The sequence below is a fragment of the Maylandia zebra genome, linkage group LG6 (genome assembly GCF_041146795.1).
Source record: "Maylandia zebra isolate NMK-2024a linkage group LG6, Mzebra_GT3a, whole genome shotgun sequence".
In the NCBI taxonomy this organism is placed as follows: domain Eukaryota; kingdom Metazoa; phylum Chordata; class Actinopteri; order Cichliformes; family Cichlidae; genus Maylandia; species Maylandia zebra.
In genome coordinates this window covers 35,628,813-35,639,746 of record NC_135172.1, presented here as the reverse complement: position 1 = coordinate 35,639,746, position 10,934 = coordinate 35,628,813, and the positions used below count along the sequence as shown (strand labels likewise).

Genomic DNA, 10,934 nt, shown 5'->3' with positions numbered 1-10,934 from the left:
TTTCAAGTTAAACAAGTTAGTAAAACCGTTGTTAATCTCTAACGGAAAAGTACTGGCAAAGCAAATATTGTGATGTCTGAACATGCGCACAATCAGTTAGCCTGTTTTGTAGATGGGGCAGAAACCAGGAGGTTACAGTCACCATTTCAAGAACTGAGTTTTAATGTAGCTTATTATGGTATCTAACATTTTATGAAGCCGCTGATGCCGAACATTTGCACTGATATTTTTACCACACTCTCAGCAATTATAACACCAGCGATAATAAAGCACTAGAAGATAACTCCCACTTACACCATTAGTGCTCTCTCCATCAAAGCTTCATGCCATAAAACAGATTCAAACAAATGTCAGGCAGCCTGAGCTGTATCTGACTGTTTCTGCCTTTATTTTGCTAAAATGCTACTTTATAAATTATACATATTTGTGTGGCATGTGTCCTTCTCTGCACAAAGTGAGATCTTTTCTCCAGAGCCAGCAGGGAGCAAGAAGAGCAGCGAGGCCAGACTATGGAGGCTGTGAGGATGGGTCTTCTTACAGCAGTGGTAGGGTACCTCATGAAATCTTAATGCAAAACCTAGGGAACAAATTAAGAAGAAGAAAGGTATCAGTTAAAGAGCCAGAAATCCTGAATAGTGCTTTCACTTTGCTAGATACTTCACTAGATAGATACTGATGTGGATCAGGTATATTTTATCATTGGAACAGGAAATCACTCCTACCTGGACCATTTTCACTTATATTCATATTAGAATAATTAATTTTAATTTAACATTTCACTTTGAGTGTATTGGTTTTATAACTTGTTTTTTTATAGAGAGTTCACATTTTTTATCGCTTATATCTATATTTGTACATAACATCTGTAACAAGACTCTTCCGCCACAAGGTGTCTCTTTGAGCAATAACTAATGAATGAAAAATTTAAACCTGTAACAAGAATCAACTTTTAATAAGTTAATTTTTTACTTATTTGTTTGAATTGATTATAATTTGGGTGGAATGAAAGCAGTCCAGAAACATTTAAGTGCTTCTGAATACGATCCTGTAAAAAGAAAAGAAAAACGATTCCTTTAATAAGCTGCCTTTTATTTTACCTTTCATTGTCAAAACCCGCTTCCTTTATTTGTCCCTAATTCGTCTCGCTTTGTGGGTCACTAAAACTATTTTTTAAGCTAAAACTAATTAATAATCAATGAGAAACGTGACGAGCAGACAGCTGACCTGGGATCTGATTTCTACTCGCGTCCTCGCTCTGATTAACGTAGTTAAATCCGATCTCAGATCAGTGCTTTTCGCGCGCTTCCAACCGGTGACCACGTGTCTCCCTCCGGCCTGCCAGCGGACCATGTGGAGAGGCAAGATGGCGGCGCGGTGGAGGGGGAAAGACGGGGAAGTAAATGCCGGCAACAGCGACTTTATGGCCAGCAACACCCCCAACGAGGTACCGGTTTCCTCACTTTAGCTCATCGGTCATAAAATAGACCGCATAGTGGCGGGTTTCGGTGCATTAGTCGGGCGTGTATCCCCTGCTCTCGAGGCCACATGCGCGAATAACGACACGTGGCTGAAACGAGCTCGTAGTACTACTCAGGTAGTGATCAGGGAGCGGATCGATCCGCCTGTCATTTGGACGGTTTGGATGCGGGAAATGCTAAATGACAAGCTAGTTAATGAGGCTGTTCGTGTCTAGTTTGATGTTTATTAGTTTGGACGTTTAAACGGAGGGAAGCCGGTGAGTTCCCGCGAAGGTACAAGATGTTCAGATAAGGCATCGCCCTCCGTACGACCCACGCTGCTTTATTTCCCTCAACTATCCCCCAGCTGCTGTCCTTGCTTGACTGCCGGAAGCCTAATTTTAACATATTTCCAGGCACTGAAATGAACCGCTGCCCTGTCAAGCAAATGCTTGGTTAGAGGAGTGCAGGAAATGAGAGCTGCTTCACTTCCCAGAGGTGCTGTACAGATGTTACACCCGCCTCTAGGGCCGTAGCCGGCTTCCTACTCATTCATCACAACTTGATCTTAAAAACTGAGGTTTCACTTTCCTGTTCTTTCCTTTAAGAGAAATCCTTTGCTGTCTGACTGAGTGTCTGCTCCTCTTTGTGTTTAGTTATAGTATATCGATTAAATACCCCACACAGTTCTTGATTTAATAGCATGAGCCACATAATCACATTTAGAGCCTAAAAAAGTTGCAGGGGTCTTTTAAACAGCGGCCACAAAAAATAGGCAAAGTTTGTTAATAACATGAAATACTATTAAAACAAAGATGCGCACTCCTGCTTCCCAGTGAGTTATAAGTGTGCTGTCACAGATTTAAATCTTTAAAAAATAAATAGTATTTTATAGGGTTTCTTAGGTCAAATTATTAGACCCAGTATCCAACGTAACACAGGCACCTTTCCTTTCACCAGCTTCTTGATTGAGTTATTCGTTGTATAGTAATGAGGTGGTGGGTGGGAGTGGTTAAGGATGGCTTCATTTATGTTTAAGCTATCCAAAGACGCAGTTTAGAAAAAAATATTTTGTGAATAATGATGTAAGAAAAAGCTGCTGGTGGACCGTTTTGGTGCTGATGTTAATGCCAGAGGAGGTTTGGTCCTGTGGAGTTACTGAGTCAGCAGAGCAGTGAGACTTTTGTGCCCTGTGCACCTCAGCGACCCGCTCTGTAACTTTACGTGGTCTGACACTACGTGGCTGAGCTAAGTTTCTAAATGCTTCTACTCTGCAGTAATACCATTTACAGTTGATTGTGGAAAATCTGGGAGAGAAGAAATGTCGCAAACTGAGTTGTTAAAGGTTTGCATCCTATTACAGCAGCTCACTCAAATTCATCAAGCTCTTTACAGCAAACTGTTCTTCGCGAATGTTTGTAAATGTTTCACTAGATACTTGATTTTCTGCACCTTTGGCAGAAGGACTGAACACACCTGAAGATTAAGAGATGTGGTCCATTACTATTGTCCATGTGATGCCCTTTTTTTTACTGGCCCACAGTCATTGAGATGTTGATTATGTTAAACCCTGAAATGGACAACATTATGGACAGTCTTAATATTTTAGTCACAACCGCTGTATTCCACAAACTAATAAACAACTTAGCTGCACCACCATTCAGCTGCTCTAATGCTTCAGATAGTGCTGAGTGCAGTAAGCAATCAAACTATCATGTTCTGTAATAACAGCATTTCATTTAGGACGATACGTAAGTCAGTATGGGTTTATGTGTGATAGACAAGTACTCGCTTTTTAAACATGAGTCAAGTATCAGATCTGATCACAGTTTTTTGAACTTTTGTCAGAACTGGGACTTCCTGTTTTTGCTCTGGAGTTAGAGTCATGCTTCCTGATCTTTTGGTCACACCCAGGGAAATGAGTGTTTTGGGGTTTTTGTTTTTTATTAAGCAGGAGGTGTAAATATACTAATGTGTGTGCATGCAAATCAGTATAACATGGACATTGAAGTGTCATGCCTGTGTTTACAGCCAGTCCTGAGCAGGGCAGGTGTGGAAGGCGTGGACATGGACACACAGTCCTGTGTGGATCACTCCATCCTGGCCATCTTGGAAGACTCCACTGTTGCATCGGAGGTCAGAGTCAAAGCAGATTCATCTAAATGATTTCACTCAGTCACACTGGCTGTGTATGTATTTTGATTTGGCGTTCTCGCTTCAGTGCAAGAGCAGAGCTGAGGAAGAAAGCGAGCGCCTGCTGTCCGCCCTGACTGAGATGCTGGATTGTGTGGAGGATGACGGCAGGACTCTGTCTCCTTTCGACACCCTGCCAGACACCAAGTTCCTCAGCCAGGCAGAGTACAGGGACAACACCGTGGTGAGTAGAAACTAGAATGAAGAATTACTTGTATTGTCCACAGTCTGTTCTAGTAATCAGAGAAGAAGTAGGAGAAGCGTTTCGACTGTTTCATCATGAAGCTAATGATGATCAGCTAATGTGGAAATTTACAAAGCAGGATTAGTGTGTTAGTGAGGTGTCTGTAAATAAAATAAAGATTTTTCTATGTCACAACTTCAGCTCTTTTAGATCACCATGGTAACTTGTGTTTAGGTAGGAAGGAAGTGACATGTTACTCGCAGCAGATGCAGTATGAGATCTTGAGACCCCTCTCTCTCATTTTTAATAGGGATCATCGTTTGCTCAGAGACTTAGACCAAGATCTAAAACACCAACTACAGCATCCACAACTCAGAGTGATGGGGAGAAAGGCGAGGGGGGCAAACTAGAGAAAAGCGGTCTGTCACAGATGTTTAAGCTACAAGGCCAGATGTTTCATCCCAAAAATAAAAAGGCAGATGCCGAAGTCGAGGTTTTTACCTCGACTTCTCTCGTCAGCCTGGTGAAGCTCATGCATCCCTACTGTCTGAAGCTTCGTGTGGAGGAAGGGGATCAGCCGAGGACACATCCCACCATATTCTCCCAGGAAGAGGTGTGGAAGTACGAAAGACCAACTGGAGACAGTGATGAAGAGATAAATGTAGTATCTGATGACGAGGCGCCTGTAAGAGAGACCAAGATACGAGATGAGGTAGATGAAAGAAGAGATAGCGGGCAAGTCCTGAAGAGCGTGCTGTTGAATGGAAACTCCAGATCACCCCCATCCAAAGGGAAGAAAAGAGTGAGCTTTGGCCCCGTTCGAGTGGCTTCATTGGATGAATCGGAAAATGGATTAAATGAGAGCGATCCCACAAATTGCCATACTAGTGAAAGTGAGTCACTTCCACTGAACAGCACAAACACACTTGAAAATCCAGCAATTGAAGCCTCAGCAACGTCCTCGGAGGTAAATTATAACAAAACTGAGGACCAGCAGCCTAAAGCTCAGACAAAGGCCAGATCACTCAGCCTCCAACAGTACAGACAGCTGCGCCAGAAGAGACAACCCCTGGTAGAGAAACAGGGGAACTACACTACCAAGTGGCCCTCTGTTCCTGAGCCCCCTAAGGAGCTGACCCCCATCCTCTGTTTGCAGAAACAAAACGGCTGCAAACCTAAGATGCCGCATCACTACCCAGACCCCCGTAAACCTGATTTCAAGTCATCCCATCTTGCCTCTTCACCACGCAAGCTTCACTCCTCAGAAGCCAAATCTTCCACTTATGTAAATCACAGCAGACTAAATCACCAAAGGACTGAATCCAAAGTCCTCTCGCCTGCCAGTCCACTGCCGGACATTCTTCATGAAAGCCAGAAAAGTCCAGTGAAGAAGCCAACAATACTTAGTAGTGACCCCCCAAATCCTGTCCTCCTTTCCCTGCCAGTTCTTCAGGCAGCATCACCATCCACTTCCAACTCTTCATCAGCACCTAAAGTGGAGTTTCTGTCCAGGGATTCAAGCCTGCAGAGCAACAGACAGCCTCAAGAACTCCACACTGAATCCTCAGCTGCACCTCTTCAGAGACAGACATGTTCCTCAGAGCTAAATCCCCAGGTGTCACCTCTAATCAAAGATTATAGCCAAGAGAGCATTGCACCACTTCAGGATACGAAGACAGCATTTAGTGAAATAGCAGATGATTCCTATATCTCTCAGGAACAAGAAAACTCACAGGGCATAAAATCACACATTCAAAAATGCAGTCTGAGCCCACCCAAAGGACCCCAGCGCTTACCAGAAACTCCACAGGCACCGAGTCCTGACGCACAGAGACCAGTAAAATGTTCCTCTGTCAGCCCACATTTCAGTCAGCCCCTCACTCACATAGATTCTGGAGCAGTAACCGAGGTCCTAACCCACAGTATGAGTCCCCCTGAGGAACCACCACCTCCTCAATCCAGGTGCAGAGTGCAGGGAGCAACAGCTGACTCAGGTAAACACAAAGGAGTAGTTTCACATTTTAGGAAATATACAGAAGTTGATTGACTGTGAAATAAATGTAGAAGCAGCCAGTTAGCTCGACTTAAAGACTGGAATCTGGGGAAAACATTTTCAAAGGCAAAATATGCCTGATTTAAAACAACAGCTATTTTTTATGTTTTGTGCCAGGAAGCATACTTTCTCTTTTTTTTGCTAGTATATACTATGTTGCGATCACCACAGTGCGGCAGTAGAGCACTTATAAGCTGTTTGCTTTCCACAACAAAAGCAGGAAAGGAACATGTTGCGAACTACCAGGAAAAACTGGTAAAACTTGTGTGGGACGATGACGTGGAGACAGGTGTGCAGACAGGAGACGCATGCAAAGTTAAAGGCTGTCCAAAAAACTCTGCATACTAGAAGATTCAGTCTTCATTTTTACTGTTTTCTCATAGAACATATTAATAAGAAAGCCCAAGGATTTTGAGCTTACATGGTGTTGTTATTGTTTTGAGTTAAATGTGATGATGATAGGAGTGTGAGAGAACTAAAGGCGAGCATCTTCCAAAGCGATCTTTTCACGTTTGTTCTTTCTTTCATCAGGAATTGAAGCGACTGATCTGACCAGCTTGTTGGAGCAGTTTGAGGAAACACAAGGTGAATTTTGTCAGATTACTAGCAGCGGTGTACTATGGAGGCTCACGTCCTGCGATACATAACCTCTTTTTATTTTTCCTCCTCCAGCTAAAGAAGAGAGAGTTTGTGAGAACGAGCCCGCGCTTCTCCGTGCTGCTTCATTAACGGCGATGTCCTCTGTGGGACCACTTGAATCTTTAAGCACTGCAGAAAGTCAGAAACTCCAAGTGTTGGAGGCTGTGGATATCCCTGAGCCCCTCAGCACTGAAATCATTCTGAGCACTAAGCAGCCTGCAAGACGGAAAAATCCTCCATCCAAGGCTATTCAGATAATTGACCCCCGTCCTCTGCCGTCCAGGAAGACTCACACAACTCAGTCAGAGTCAGCTGCAGCTCTTGCTTCTTCCCACATATTTGTGCACGTATCTGCCGATCACGATTACTGCGGCTCTGTAGATCATTCTCCTGTAAATGCTTCTCAGCGTAGCAGAGCTAAGCCCCGTTTACTCAAGGATGCTTCTCAAACCACAAATGAGCACCATGTGATGACCCAGGGTTCGCAAGCTGCAGGTGAAGAGAAGAACCAGATTACAACTGTTAAAACACAGTCAGTGCTGCAGCATCAGTTCAATCAGCCCAGGGCCAGATCAGAGACCACAGACAGAGCTCTGCAGTTTGCAGACTGTGCTGCCAAAGAAGATCGTGGGAGGAGTGAAGACAAGACCGCTCCATGCACCTTCCCGACACCTCCACCCAGCCCTCCTGTCAGAGGCAGAGAGAAGAGGAGATACAGGAGAAGATCACCACGGTCCGATTCAAGCTCCAGCTCCCGGTCCTCCTCTTCTTCTTCCTCATCCAGCTCTTCATCTCGCTCTCCAAAAAGATTAAGGTACTCATCTTCTATCATTCACGTTCAGCCTGAGCTTTTGCCTTTTGTGGCTACAATATGTCTATCTTGCAGGCTCCATCGCAAGCGTTCAGAGAGCAGCTCGTGTTCATCGTCCCCCTCTTGCTCCATGTCCCGATCCCCTCCTCGGCGGTACAGGTCAGGGTGCTGTACACCAAGATACAGCAGATCACGGTCCAGATCTTGGTCCCGGTCCACATCCCGGTCTCGGTCGCCATCTCCACAAATATGCTGTAAGCGGTGGAGAGACTTTTGCAGGTCAGTGAATATTGTTGATGAGCTGTAACCATCCAGTTCAGATACAGTGCAATTGTTGCTAACTGCTAGAGAACTAGTGCGAACTTTTGACATAAAGAACAATCGCACTGACTTGTCGTTGCCCCTGATTTTATGCGATAACTGACACATTCAGTGGGAGCAAAATCTCACTCTCCATTTTCTTCGTCCGTGCAGCAGCAGCAGAGAGTCCAGGAAGCTCAGGAGAGAGCATGAGATAAGGATTCAGAAACTGAAAGCCATAGTGAGTAAAACTCATCTGACGTACTGATATTTTTTTTTGCTTTTCCAGTGGGCGGTAACTATATCGCATTTAATTCTTTCACACAGGACGAGCGCCGGGTGGTGTACGTCGGCCGCATCCGCAGGTCCATGACTCACGATGAACTGAGAGAACGCTTCTCTCAGTTTGGAGAGGTGGAGTGTGTGTCACTTCACTTCAGAGATAGGGGGTAAGCATGCACCATTACAGTTTAACACGTTTTTTATTGGCTTTACAGTGAAATGGGTCACCATTAAACTCAACATCTTTGGTTCCCACAGTGACCACTATGCCTTCGTTACTTTCTACAACATGGAAGATGCTTTCGCAGCCATCGATAATGGTGGGAAACTACGGCAACCTGATGAGCTGCCCTTTGACATCTGCTTTGGTGGAAGACGGCAGTTTTGTAATACAAACTACACGGATCTTGGTAGGTCTAACACCAACAGCCAAGACAAACACGACACTATAGTGAAAGGAGAGAGTTACCGGACAAATCGATAAAAAACAAAAAATTTATCTGGAAAAGACTAAAAAAAATTGCCCTAAAAACTACTGTGTTATGAAACGGCAGGTGAACCTACACATGCTGTATCCTTCAATTTGTTATGACTGTACAGACAGTATACTGTGTATTCTGCACAGTATAAGAGCACCAGCAGCACATGCAGGCTTCAAGCTAAGGTCTACAAATATAATAAGAACAACTACTCATCTGTGGCGTCCGCAAGGGAATAAAAGCCCGGCCTTATAATAGCTGTGTGAGAATGGACAGGCTGAAACACGCTTGGTTTATTCTACCAGAATAAAGGAAAAAAAGAAGTTGAATGAAATCATATTAAATGTAGCCAGACAACCAAAAAAAATAATTGAAGTTGTAGAGATGTGACATTGTGACTAAATCCAACAGATTAAAATTGAAAGTTGCTCTCAGGCATTTAAAAAAAAGAAAGAAACCACAGTACTCGTTCAGACATGAGGCTGAGATGTTCAGCACAGGAAAAAGGGGGTTTATACCCAACACAGTCAACTGTTGTTTATGCTCTTTAATTGCAGAGCCAAAGATGCCACCCCAGAGGTGTCCCAACCTGTACAGTGTGGGTCATCTCTTTGGGTTGGGAATTAAAATTGGTGTCATATATGATAATTGTGCACATTTAATCTGTTTCATTACAAACAGAAACCAACTGCTAAAACACCTCATGACTTTCCAGCAGGACTAGCATGTTCGATTCGAGTCTATCATGACAGTCCACTCACTTCTGTGAGAATAGAGCACTCCAACAGCACCGCTGTGTACAGCTGAAAACCTTAATCAGAAAGATGAATGATGATGGTGTAACTAGTGTAAGTTATAAATTGATTAGGTGAGTGATTTTCTAACTTTTTGTGCCCGAGGCACCTCGTAAAGGTGAAGGTGCATCTGTATCTGAATCCACACAGGTCCAGTAAACGGGCTTGTTGCTCTTTTTAAGCAGCTCTAGTATTTCTTAGAAGGGCTGTTTGGTTTAAAATAAACATTCCAGGCTTCAGGGAGGAGAGCCACCCAGCAACTAATCCCTATTGACTTTTGTAGAGCACCGGCGCTCTGGGCCCAGGTGCTGCTGATTGAAAATAAGGCACACATCCTCTCCAGTGCTCATAGAAAAGAATGGCCACACAGACAGGCTGAGAGGGAAGGAGGGCAGAGTGGGTTATCACGCAGCCTCCGCAGACAGATGAAGCACTTGGATTAAGGGCCAGTGTCACTGCTGGTCAAGAGTTACAGTGCAACAGTGTTATCATAAACTGAAATTTTGAAGCTTCACAAAAGCTGTATTTGCTACAGTGCTCTCACACTATATTGTAATACACATCGCGGACACCCTCATCACCTTGTTGAACACAGCAGTGAACATGTGCACATCCCTCTCTTTCTCAGATGCAAACAGAGACGCAGAAGCGTCTCCTTCCAGGACCAAGTTTGAGGACCTCGACTTTGATTCGTTGCTGAAGCAGGCTCAGAGAGGATTAAAGACGTAGCAGAGCCGAGAGGACGAACGGCAGCACAAGCCTGGAAGAAAAGATGGAAGCGTTTGCTTTGGGGGGGTTTTTCCACAAACCTCAGAGCATTGTGCTCATACTGGCATGGGAAAAATTTGTTATAAGTTTTCATGTTTTGCTAAACTATATTGTAAATGCATGAAGGTTTTTATGTGTACAGTTTATATGTACAAACATGTAGCACTTGTATGCATGCAGTTAATCGTGTGCAAAGTTGACATGTAGCACTTGATGTGAGACAAGGTTTTTATGGCATTCCAGAGCACTGAGAAAAGTTTGTATAGGGAAAAAAGGCAATTTATTGTTTTTCTGTTTACTTGGGTTAATTTGAGTGATTAGATATTTTCATGTAGATATTTACCTCTGACAAGGAGCTTTTGTTATTGTGTTGATTTGTGTGTTTCTTTGCTGTTCCGGACTGATTTAAATGAACGTTTTTGAGGGCTTGGACTAATGTAGAAGGGGTTCACTTTTCCAGTAGGTCCACATTTGGATCTGTTCTAGTAGTTTATTAGACATTTAGGATTATATCTTCACAAACATATACCAAACTTAAACAAGAAAAATTTGGTGACATCATATTGATGTTGAACCAGATCCAGATAATTGTGGCAGACAGTGGTTTGCTCCACTGCTTTACTTTCCATTGGTGAGCTTGAAATAAAGGGTGTGATATATTGCTCTTTACATAGAATAAACAATGTTTATGGCTGTAACCACACTGCATTACCTCAGTTTCATCTTGTGCATTAATCTGGCTGCTATGTTTTTCAGGGGGGTCTCCTTAATTGTTGGTTGACAATTAAAATCATAACCTGTTGAATTTTCAAGTGATTGTCATCAAGTGTGAAATTTATTTCTGATAAAAATAATTTCCCGTGGGCCCACACAAGTGATTTTTTTGGTCTATGCAGTGACCCCATTTTAAAAAATTCCTTAAAAAACCTCTGATTCAAACCTGTGATTCTGGACTGCAGCTACTGATAGTGACT

General features: G+C 43.4%; 1 protein-coding gene across 1 annotated transcript; it reads left to right on the top strand.

The window, feature by feature from the left end:
* Nucleotides 1–1,309: 1,309 nt before the first annotated feature.
* Nucleotides 1,310–10,772, top strand: si:dkey-93h22.8 (uncharacterized). Its single transcript, XM_004538987.6, has 11 exons — nt 1,310–1,444; nt 3,489–3,593; nt 3,679–3,834; nt 4,145–5,828; nt 6,419–6,472; nt 6,560–7,340; nt 7,413–7,616; nt 7,812–7,878; nt 7,965–8,086; nt 8,178–8,329; nt 9,821–10,772. Exons 1-11 carry the CDS (start codon nt 1,349–1,351, stop codon nt 9,919–9,921), a joined length of 3,522 nt encoding a protein of 1,173 aa, XP_004539044.1. The 5' UTR covers nt 1,310–1,348; the 3' UTR covers nt 9,922–10,772.
* Nucleotides 10,773–10,934: the final 162 nt, after the last annotated feature.

Excerpts from the sequence above, each read along its gene's own strand:
- si:dkey-93h22.8 (XM_004538987.6), top strand. The coding sequence starts at position 1,349 with ATGTGGAGAGGCAAGATGGCGGCGCGGTGGAGGGGGAAAGACGGGGAA. Across the intron at positions 8,087-8,177 it reads CTTCACTTCAGAGATAGGGG|TGACCACTATGCCTTCGTTA; the intron begins GTAAGCATGCAC and ends TGGTTCCCACAG. Across the intron at positions 8,330-9,820 it reads TACAAACTACACGGATCTTG|ATGCAAACAGAGACGCAGAA; the intron begins GTAGGTCTAACA and ends TCTCTTTCTCAG.